A 12176-nucleotide genomic window follows, 5' to 3' on the forward strand; every position below is an offset into this window, starting at 1 on the left:
TTCAATTGCTTACTTGCTTGTTATCTACCCCCCCCCCCTCTTTATTTGCTTGCTTGTTGTTAATTTGTTACAATTGTTCTTTTGATTACACATTTGCAAACCCCCCTTCTCTTGGGTACGATCCCCTTCTTACTACTTGACTAGTTTTACAATTAGTGTTATTTACTATTAAGTGTGGCTTATAAATTGTTAATTTGACCATCTTAAATAGCGACGTTTTAGGCGTGTCAAATTTTAGCGCCGTTGCCGGGGAAGGTAACGGTTTTGCTAGTGTTTTAAATTGTGTTTTAGAATAGTTTTGTCAAGCTACTTGCATTAGTGTTCTAGTAGCTAGATTGTGTTTGTTAAATTTGCTTGTGAGAACCTTTTGATCGTTTGATTCTTGTGTAGAACCTTTTATGGTTCATACTAGGAATTCAAGTGAAACATCGCTTCCCTACGACCCGTAAATTCAAATGACTCTTGCTTAGCTAGGAGGAGGTATAAGAAGAGAACCTCCGGTTATTCAAGAAATCAATTCCGTAACCCAACAAGACCAAGAGGAAGATAACCATTCTTCTTCTTCCAACAACAACGTTTTTGTTGTAGAAAACGATATACAACCCATAAACATCATCATGGGAGATGCCGAGAACCGTGAACGTCCAAGGGCAAGGACTATCAAGGAGCTCACCGTTCCGGACCTTACACAAGTTCCTTTGTGTATCTCTTTTCCGGCTCTAGCGGAGAATGCTACCTTTGAGCTCAAATCTAGGCTCATCCATCAATTGCCACAATTATATGGGACAAGTACGGAGGATCCCACCAAGCACTTGAACAAGTTCCATGTGGTATGTTCTAGCACGAAACCCAATGAAGTCATCAATGAGCAACTCCAATTGAGAGCTTTTCCGTTCTCCCTAAAGGATGCGGCGAATGATTGGCTCTATTATCTTCCCACCGGAAGCATTACCACATGGAACCATATGAAGAAAGCCTTCTTGCAGAAATACTTTCCCGCTAGTCTCTCATCTTAACTCAAGAAGGAGATAAGCAATGTAAAGCAAATGGATTGGGAAAACTTATAATGAGTATTGGGAGAGATTCAAGCAACTTATTACTAGTTGCCCATACCATGGTTATACCGATCTTGACTTGCTCTTAAACTTCTGTGGTGGACTTCTTGAAGATGATGCTAGGATGATTAAGGCCGCCACCCAAGGTGGAATTAAGTACATGTCGGTCCAAGAAGCAAATGATTTGATTGAAAGGTTAGTGGAAAGCTCTAGGAATTTTGGAAGGAGAATCAAGAAAGCAGGTGTAGCATCTTCTTCAAAGAAAAACTCCACCCATATGGAAGACAAAATTGATTTTCTTACCAACTTGGTTAAGGATCTTTCAAAAGGAGGTGGGAGTATATCTCATGTGAAATTTGTGGCCTTTGTAATGATCCAATTCATACCACCGATAGGTGTCCATATTTGCATACAGAAGAAGGAAATGAAGCGGTGAAGGCTCCTAGGTTTAGGAAATTTGACCCCTATTCGAATACTTACAATGAGGGGTGGAAAGCTCATCCTAATCTTGGGTGGGGTGGAAACCAAAACCAAAAAAAACCATCAAACTCTTCATTTCAAAAGCCAAATCAAAATCAAAACCAATCACAAAATTACCTGGAAGACATGATGAAAACACTTGCCGCAAATCAAGTGGCTTTGCCAGCCAATACCAAAGAGTTTCAAATCGCCGTGCTTCAACAAAATCGGCTTACCGACTCTAGGATTAGTAAACTTGAGACCCAAGTGGGTCAAATTCTCAACACACGTACTAAACAACCTACTGAAGGAGGTAGTCTCCCTTCTCATACCATTCCTCCACCCACCAAGGAACAAGCACAAGTCGTTTCCTTGAGGAATGGTAGGGAGTTGGTAGAGGCACCTAAGAAATCAAAGCCACTTCCGGACTTCCGGTTGTCCATGAAGTGGAGGATATAGCAGAGGATGAAATCGAAGTGGTGGTGGATCATAAGAGAGCATCTACACCCAAGAAATTGAGGATTGATGAACCACATCCGGAATACGAGCCACAAGCTACCTTTCCAAATGCTTTAAATGACACAATGGTCATGGATAAGAAGACCTCAAGCCTTTATAAATTTTTTCGTAAAGTGGAAGTAAACATCCCACTAATTGACCATCTTAGTAGTGTGCCAAAACATGCTGAACTTTTGAAAGAATTGTGCACTATTAAGAGGATCAACAAAGCTAAGAGTATGAAGAAAGTGAGGGCTAGTGAACATGTCTCGGCTGTGTTTCAAAAGCGTTTACCAAAAAAGTGTGGTGATCCGGGAATGTTCACTATTCCTTGCAAGATTGGTGAATCGGAGTGCCAAAGAGCCATGCTTGATTCGGGTGCTTCTATCAATGTTTTGCCTCACTATCTTTATGAGTCTCTTAAGTTAGGGCCTTTGAAACCAATACATGTGGTTATTTCCTTAGCAGATGGATCCAACATATACCCCAAAGGCATCATTGAGGATGTATTGGTGTAGACATGGGCCACTCGCACCGCGCGCACCCTCGCGTTGTGGTTTTGAGGCGGCGACACTTTTCCCACGGAACCTTGGTTTGCCAAAGCACGTCATGGGCCGTTACCGATTTGTGAGGCATTGAAACCGGTGGAAGGTTGAATAAGCCTTCATTTGTGGAGTCGCCACCAATTTATTGTGGAAAATTGGAAACCGTTCGAATAGCTTGTGTCATGTCAAGACACGAAGTAATGACATGAACACTAAGAACTCGTTACCCTTAGCATTCTATGTCTAGAATTGTTAGAATTATTTAATCTCATTATTTAACATATTCATATATGTTCAAATTTATTTAGTCATAAAATAAATTCTAGATCTTATGCATGCAAACTAAAATAAAAGAGATGGAAAAATCTATTTCTCACCATCAAAAATTCGGCCAAATGGGCACAAATGAAGGTCTCCTACCTTCATTTGTTCTTGAGCTAGAAAATACATTAGGATGATCATCCAAGACTTCAAAAAGAAGCCCTCCAATAAGTAGCACCCAAGACTATCCCAAAATCCCACAAAATAATATGTACTAGATATTTGTAATGTGGTTTACCTTAAAATCGATTACTAATACTCATATACTACTACTAGTATTATTAGTGATTGATTTGTACAAATTAGATTCATAAAAATAATTTTTATGAAGAACAAGAGAGAGAGTGTAGTGTTTTATTATAAAAACATGAGAGAATGAATAAAAGAGGAAAAACACTCTCTTTTTGGCATCTAAAAACCGGTGGGTATATATGGTTTTAGGACCATTTTTCTTTTTCCTTTTTGTCTTCACAAGACAAATTAGTGTAAGGCTTTGTCATGGTCAAGTCACTATCAAGTGTCATAGACAAATGAATAAGACAAATGAATAAGACAAAACTTCTAAAATTGCCCATTAATTTTCGGTTATGATGTGTAATATGGAGTCCATTTTATTTTTGTCAATTATACAATTGTATGTCATGTGACATGTGACATGTCTTATGTCATGTTTTAATTTAAAATGCATATTTAACAAATTAAATATCATTTACAAATTAAATAAATCACATTTAACAAATTGACTAGTAATTCAAAATTACTTTCTCATAAAATGGTCATTTAAATGCTAGTTAGTATAATTCACAACATCTTGTAATTATAACTAACTTATCATTCTCATCTCGCGTGTTTCGCAAACACCGATTAATTTTAGTAATATAACTTCTTAAATTACTAAATAAAATCTTATTTAATCACATTATAATAAGATGTCTTTTTCTCTCTTATGATAAAATTTGTTCAATTTTAAGGAATTAATTAATCTGTATCGACATATAATTAATTAACCTTTTTCAATTAAGGGAATCGTCCTTTAGGTGTGACCTCAAGGGATCAACTGATCACCACCGTCGCACGACAGTAATGTCAAACTCTAGCCAGCCAATCATTACCGATATGTGTGGACCAGTTGACTATAAATGTAATGTATCATCCCTTCCGTATTCTTGTTATGAGATTTAAATATGTGATCAATATGATCGACAATTGTGATCGCATTATTGTCGGAGGACACATATTCCAACAATCTCCCACTTGTCCTCGACAAGTGTGCGTCACCAATTCTCTTGTCCTATTACTATCTCCCACTCAACGCAAGGTGTCTTTCGGGTTGTACTTGCAAGTGATCATATCGAGAGTGGTTTCCTCGATCTGGAGAATAACTGATTGACCGGAATTTTCTACCATAGAAACCTTCCGAGCGTGGCCACGCATTTCCAGTTCATTACTCCTCGAGTGGCCCTGAGATATTGTTTTAACCCTGGCAAAGGGGTGGACAATTCCTATCGCACTATTCCCTTCGACTAGCCACAACCATCATAACCCAAAATATGCCCATTTGACCCCATTTACGAAGGTCGTAGTAACATAAATCAAAGCCAATCTGAAACTGTGCCATCTTAGATGAACATTCTTTAGTCAAAAGAATCGACTTATTAGAATACTATAGTAGCTCTCGCCACGACCAGGCTATATAAATTTGCCAGAACTCTATAAGCGGTCACTGCCCGACAAAGTGTTCCTAACAGTCTGCCTATGTGATCGATTTGCCATCAATCGCATCACACTCTAGTCACTTCGAGACGTCACCTCGTACAAGTGACTATGGGCGAATACTATGTTAATCCGGGTTCACTTTAACGGGGTTCAATATCGTCATACAACCCGTTTGGATGTAACAAAGTATGATAAAAGAGTTTTAAAGTAAAACTCGAACGACAAATGCGATTATCACATATGAATAGTCAATGCCTGATTACTACTTCATATTCTATAATCCAGTTTGATCTTGAATGTAGTTATTCATCTCAATTTAATTGAAATGACATGACTCATCATGTTAAGCCTATGAGAAGGCTTTGGTTAGTAGGTTTTTATCAACTTCTTGTACCTTACTCAACCTTACTACATACTCGTTTTCCTTTGTAATGTATACATTTGCATTACAAAACTTTCTGAGTACGTGTCGAGATCCAATCAAGACATAGGCCTTCTAGCCTTAGAATAGCTCCCAAAGTTTTCACAGTGTGCGGGACTCATCCTTCTTGCACATCTCATGATTGCAAGTGTACTCAATTTCCGTTGTAAATATTTCTCATTGTTCTTTATTGCCTAGAACGATTCTAGAAAATCTATTTCTTAAATAACATAGCCACAATGGTATCTTAACCATCCTTATGTGTTTTGATTATGGTTTTGTCGGAAACCATGCGCAATCTCAATTGTCAATTGTCATTTGTGTAACATCCTTACACAAAATTGCATCAAAAACACTTTGCTTTACATCCTTAATGCTTCTGCAAGCACTTAAGGGTAATTTTTATGGCTTACTTGGTAACTATTACTTAAATTCGATTTGAAACAATTCATCATACTCAAAGTATATGAAGTGTTATACATCATTTCCTATTTAATTGATTCGGCAGCGGAAGCAAATGGAATCAATCAAATATGTTCAACTTGATTGAACTAGCACTACTACAAATACAGGCAACCACAACGGCCCTTTAACAACGCTTATTCACGAAAATCATCAAAACACGTTGTAGAATTTATTCCGCGAATTTTACCAAACTTAATTACAACGGTTATGTGTTGTTAACCGTTGTTATTGGTTTTAACAACGAGTCATACTTAAACAACCGTTGTTAATGAAAAAACTAATAACAACGGTTAAATTTTAACCGTTGTTAATGTTTTGGCGCCAAATTAGTGAAAAGTAATCACAACGGTTATATTAGAACCCGTTTTTAATACGTTTTAACAACGGTTGTAGACTCAATAACCGTTGTTATTAATATTATGAAAATCTTAAGAACAACATATTGCTTTATTCTGCTATACGTTACAAACACAAACACAAGCTAATACTGCTACTATATCATCCTCCATTCCTCCCTGATCGTCTCTCTGTCTTCATCTCCGTCACTGTTGTCACGTCTTCTCTCTCTCATCGTGTTTATCAATCAGGTATATATATGTTTCTTAGCAACGCTTATAACTAGATATAGGATTTTTTGGGTTATTATCTAACTTGTTGATAATTTAGCTTAATTGCTTTCCTGAATTTCGTTTATTTGTTTGCCTATTATTGTATTTTCTGAATTAGTTGCCTATTATTACGAATGTAGAATAATGACTCGAACTTGGATGATTGATGCAAATATGAGTGACCGCACCTACAAGGATGGTTTAGCTGAATTTTATGAATTCGTTTCGAACAATTTGAAAGGTTCTTCTAGTATTGCATGTCCTTGTGAAAGATGTGGTAATATTAGCTATATGGCTTTTCCGGACGTTAAAATACACCTAGAAAAGTGGAGATTTAGTCGATCCTATACACTTTGGATTTTTCATGGGGAATCATTAGAGGAAGAGAATAACTCTGAAGAAGATGATGTTGAGGTACACGAAAGGCTAACTGATGATCCCGAGTTTGCCGAGTTTTTTGAGTTGGAAGAGTTGGAAGTAGAGAAGTTGAATGTTGGGTCTATAGATACTGAAGAGAATGATGATGAGTCCATTGCTTTTGAAGATGTAGGTGATGACACTAGTAATTGGGATGACCTTAACAACATGTATGAAAAGTTGTGTGAGTCCAAGCACCTCTCAGTATCCTGGTTGTAAGTTCACAAAAATGTCGGCTGTGGTGAAGTTGTATAATATCAAGGGGGCAAATGGGGTGAGTGACACGTGTTTCACTAGTTTTTTAGCCTTGATAAAGGAGTTGCTTCCTGATGGTAATGTTCTACCTGTTAAGACATATGAGGCGAAAAAACTAATAAGAGGAGTGAGTATGAAATATGAGAAAATACATGCATGTCCAAATGATTGCATTTTGTATCGGAAATTATATCAAAACTTAACCAATTGCCCTAAATGTTTGGAGTGGCGTTATAAGGATAAGGAAGGGATCCCGGCTAAGGTGTTGTGGTATTTTCCATTGATACCAAGAGTCATAAGGATTTATGTGAATCCCGATGATGCAAAAATGTTAACTTGGCATGAAACAGAAGAATAAATGATGGAAAGCTAAGACACCCTAAGAGATGGTAAGCAATGGAAATCGTTCGACGCTAAGTATCCCGAGTTCGGCAATGAACCTAGAAACTTACGTCTAGCGCTGTCCACTGATGGAATGAACCCACACGGAAACATGAGTAGCCAACATAGTACTTGGTCAGTAGTGTTGGCTATTATAACTTACCTCCATATGTGTGCATGAAAAGAAAGTATTTGATGTTGTCGTTGTTAATTTCCGGCCCTAAACAACCTGGAAATGATATAGATGTATATTTGGAACCTCTTCTAGATGATTTGCGATTGTTGTGGGATAGTGGGATAGAAGTATTTGATGCATATAAGAACAAAACTTTCAATTTGAGAGCGATGTTATTGTGTACAATAACTGACTATCCGGCTTATGGCGACCTTTCTGGGCACACAGTTCATGGGAAAGAGGCTTGTCCATTGTGTGGGGTGGATATCGAGTCTGAATACTTGAAGTCTTCTCGTAAGTATGTGTATATGGGAAGTAGGAGGTTCTTGTCTCATGACCATAGTTATCGCAAGATGCAGAAAGCATTCAATGGAAGACAAGAACTTTGTCAACCTCCTAGAATTTTGAGTGGGCATGAAGTTTATCAGAAAGTAAAGCATATTGAGATAGATTATGGGAAGAAGAGCGGCTCTAAATTGTCTACTCGTGGGTATAAGAAAAGATCCATATTTTTTGATAAACTTCCATATTGGCCGACTGGAGGTCGCATTGCCTCGATTTCATGCACATTGAGAAAAATGGCCGTGATAATATTATCAATACCCTTCTGAATGTTCCTGGTAAAACAAAGGATAACGCCGCAGCTAGGGAAGATATGAAAATGATGGGTATTAGGCTAGAGTTGGCACCACAGAAGAGAGGTAATCGTACATTTTTACCGCCAGCAGCTTTTACCCTTTCACGGAATGAGAGAAAAGAGTTCTGTGCATGCTTGAATGGAATTAAAGTGCCACATGGTTATTCGTCGAACATCAAAAGCCTAGTGTCGATGCAAGACCTAAAACTCACCGGGTTAAAGTCACATGATTGTCACACTTTGATGCAACAATTACTACCTGTGGCTATTCGTTCCATTTTACCTGAAAAGGTAAGATATGCTATAACTAGATTCTGTCTCTTCTTCCAGTCCATATGCGAGAAAGTCATCGATCCCGATGACGCGGATTCATTGCAGGACCTCGTTGTAACCTCTCTTTGTCAGTTGGAAATGTATTTTCCACCCTCTTTCTTCACTATCATGATTCATCTGACCATTCACTTGGTTAGGGAGATTTTGTACCTTGGGCCCGTGTACTTGAGATACCAGTATCCTTTCGAAAGATTGATTAAAGTCTACAAGGACTATACATCTAATCGGTATCGTCCGGAAGGTTGTATTGCTGAACGCGCTATTTTAGACGAAGCTCTTTCATATTGTTACGCTCATCTCTCCCCTGAGGAGTTGATTGGCGTTCCTAAGAATCGTCATAGTGACTGGATGACCGGAAAAGGTATTAGGGGCCGGGTTGAAAAAATTGTGACACGTGAAATGTTGCATTTAGCACACATGTATGTGCTAAACAACGAAGATGAGGTGCAACCTTATATTCAACAACACAAAGATGAGCTCAAATACGATCACCAAAACAAGACCGAGAAGTGGATTGCGAACGAGCATACGAAGACGTTTCCAGTGGTTTAGGAATATTGTCTTACAAAGTGTCTTGATCAAACTGGTGATGACATCTCTCCTAGGTTACTACGTCTTGGTTTAGGTCCAAATGCCAGGGTCACCTTTTACAACAGTTTTGCCATTAATGGATATACTTTTTACACCCGTGAGCAAGATGAGGTGAGCACAATGCAAAATAGTGGTGTGAGTTCTGAATTTGAGGCAATGCACTTTGCTACTTCAAAAGATAAAAAGCCTATTTGGGGAAAATGCCTTTATTATGGTGTTATTCAAGAAATATTGGTACTAGATTACATTGATTTCACACTGCCTTTGTTTCGATGTAACTGGGTTGATAACAACATCCATTGTGTCCGAAAGGATAAGATGGGATTTACGTTGGTCAATCTGGGTAAGGTTGGCAATAATAAGGATGATCCTTTCATAATGGCATCCCAAGCTAAACAAGTGTTCTATGTCACCGATCCTATGGATAAGAAGTGGTCTGTTGTACTGTCTATAAGGAGTAGAAGGAGTAGTCCATCCGATAATGGTGATGATGATCAGGATGTCGTTTTTGAGGGAATGGATCAGTCTACCACTGTATCTTATTTCGACGATGTTGACACTGATCATGAGGACACTAAAAGCATCTATATGCGTGATGACCATGGTGAAGGTATTTGGGTTAACGAAGAAACTATGACATCCAAGAAACGTCCCGATCCCGAGATAGTTCATCGGACACGATGCATGCATGTTGGTGTTGTCTTATTTTCTTGATCTTATTATTAGATGTGGATGCTTTGGTGTTGAAATTGCTTTGAATAATGTTGCAAAGATATGGTGCTTATCTTTATTATAAAGATGTATTGTTACAGTTTGGACCGTAATGGAATTACAGTAATTTTTTAAAAAAAAAAGAGGTTCAACAATAACAACGGTTATATTTAAATTACCCGTTGTTAATACTTTCAACAACGGGTGTAGTACCTCTACCCGTTGTCAATGATTTTTTTGACATATTTCATTTTGGCACAAATTTGGTGAAAATATATTACAACGGGTATATTTTAACCGTTGTAATAAACTTTTGACAACGGTTGACTTTTATTGACCCGTTGTTATTAACATATAACAACGGTTCTTCTTTGAGCACCCGTTGTCAATAGTTTGTCTTAATAAAAAACTAATATAGAAACCCATACAACATGCCATACACAAACACACACAACATTATTAGTTCAACCGTTGGTATCCTGTGTTAATTCTTCTCACTTCCTCGCTTTTTACATTCTCGTCGCCGCCGCCGTCGCCGCCTTTCCGACGCCCGATTCCGTTGCCTTCCCTTATCATCCTGCTCGTTCTCTTTATCATCATCATCAACAGGTATGTTCACTTTAATTTTGTGTTTCGTCATTAGGGTTTTAAGACGATCATCTTGTTTCTTTTTCATGCATCTGTTTGTTTTTCGTCTTCTTTGTTATCTTTATCATTCCACATCATCTAATTCACTCCTCTTATTAGGGTTTAGGATTTTAGAAGCTCAATCTGTTGTTTTAAATTTTTATTCCTATTAGGGTTTAGGGTTTTAGATAATACTCTGCATGTACGTTGTTAAGTTGTTCATTTCCAGCTATATCATTCATATTTGGGTTTTAGGATTATCATGGGTGAAAAACGTAAAAGAAGTCAAAAGAATAATGAGCCTGGTGATAATAAGCCTGGTGAGAGGGGTGCTACGAAGTGCCATAAAGTCCTTGCAGCTATAGCCGCTAAACAACCGTTCCAAATAACATGGAGTGAGATGGGTTTCCCTACTGGTCCAAATGCGGGTCTTTTCTCCAGTTGGATTGGTACTTGCACAAGACAGTTTGTGCCTATCCATTTAGATGATTTTAGAACTTTGAATCCAAAATTGGCGGAGTTATACTTGGCTCGTGTAAAGGAAGGCTTTATTATACTCGATAAAAGCCATGATGAGTATTTAATGCATAAGGCGGGGATGTCCACAGGGCGGTGGAGGTGTGGCGTTGCTAGGGATTGGTTGTATGTGGACAAGGCAACGGGGAGATGCGTAAGAGCCCACCGGAAAACAAGTGTCCCACCATCAAGCAGAACAATGGGATCTTTTCAAAAAGATGAGAACTACGAGAAGTTTCAGTTAAATATCCTCGCTTTTTAACGATTTACCTATCATTTTTTTAATTAATGAGTCCTTTATATAATCTTTTTATTATCTCATCTACTTGCGCTTTTATATAATTATTTGAAGGCCGTTAGCAGAAGAAATCGTGCTAACATTTCATGCAAGAAGGGGAAATTCTATGGTTCTCGAGGCGGTTCTGAAAAGATAGAAGAGGACCTCGTAAGTAGCATGCATTATTCCCCCGTGAGACTTTATTTTTTTAATCACACTTGGACTTGCATTGATACACATTTACGTGTATAAATGTTACCATGTTAATGTGTAGGTGGCAAAGGGAGTGAAAGAGGTGGATCGGCATGTAACTTATAAAGAAGGGCACACGCCTAAAGGATCCCGATCGTCGCGTGACAAATATGATGAGGAAGTTTTGGCCAACATAGTAAGCATTATTTTATTAAGACGAGTTCATTACTAACTTTATTATTTTAGTCACAAATATAATTTGAAGTTTATTTAATATATTATAGGACAACGTATTGAAAGAGGTAGAAGAAGGGAAATTCACTCCCGGTGGTCGTAATGACGTTCTTGCTAGAGCGATCGGCCGACCCGAACATCCAGGTCGTTTGAGGGGCGTCCGTTACAGGTTGGAGTAACGAAATATTATGGGACAACTGCCCGATAAAGAAGAAAAGGAAGACTAAGTCTGAGAAGGCCGACATGGTAACATTTATTCTATTATTTTCATTTAAGTTCAATTCACATGTTATTGTTGGGATAAAAATTGTCGACACATTACATTCTTGGCAAGCGACTTGTTAATGGAATCCGTACTACTAAAGCCGAATGCTGGAGGTAAGCTTTCCGAAGAAGAAGTGAAGATGATGGAGGATGTCATTTCTAAAGGGGGTAATAATAAGGTACAACAGATTGGTCAAGAGGCCGCTACTACCTTGGCAATACATGTGAAGGAAGTATCGGTCAACGAGATTCGAAAGATCGGTACCTAATAATGCTTCTGAAGTTGTAACAACTAAAGCCGATCTGGTACCTAATACTTCCTTATTTTTCTTTTGTTTTTTTTTTTGGGTAAGATCGGGGGTGTGTTCACCGCCAGCTCTAATGCTATAACTTCTGACATGGTGCCATTGAATTGGTTAATTTTATTAGGTAAATAATGGGTCCGAAAAGGAGATGCAACTTGAGAAGACTACTGATG

The 12176-nt window shown here is 38.1% G+C and overlaps 1 protein-coding gene and 1 non-coding gene across 2 annotated transcripts; one reads left to right on the plus strand and one right to left on the minus strand.

Annotated features, from left to right (window-relative positions):
- The first annotated feature begins 617 nt into the window (after window positions 1-617).
- LOC141607933 (uncharacterized) lies at window positions 618-2530 on the plus strand. The gene is made up of 3 exons (XM_074427282.1): window positions 618-1002; window positions 1169-1387; window positions 1962-2530. Exons 1-3 carry the CDS (start codon window positions 618-620, stop codon window positions 2528-2530), a joined length of 1173 nt encoding a protein of 390 aa, XP_074283383.1.
- On the minus strand, window positions 1014-1121 carry LOC141609815 (small nucleolar RNA R71). The gene has a single exon (XR_012527724.1). It is a non-coding gene; the product is annotated as a small nucleolar RNA R71 (small nucleolar RNA).
- Window positions 2531-12176: the final 9646 nt, after the last annotated feature.

Source organism: Silene latifolia, chromosome 10 (genome assembly GCF_048544455.1).
Source record: "Silene latifolia isolate original U9 population chromosome 10, ASM4854445v1, whole genome shotgun sequence".
NCBI classification, from domain to species: Eukaryota; Viridiplantae; Streptophyta; class Magnoliopsida; order Caryophyllales; family Caryophyllaceae; genus Silene; species Silene latifolia.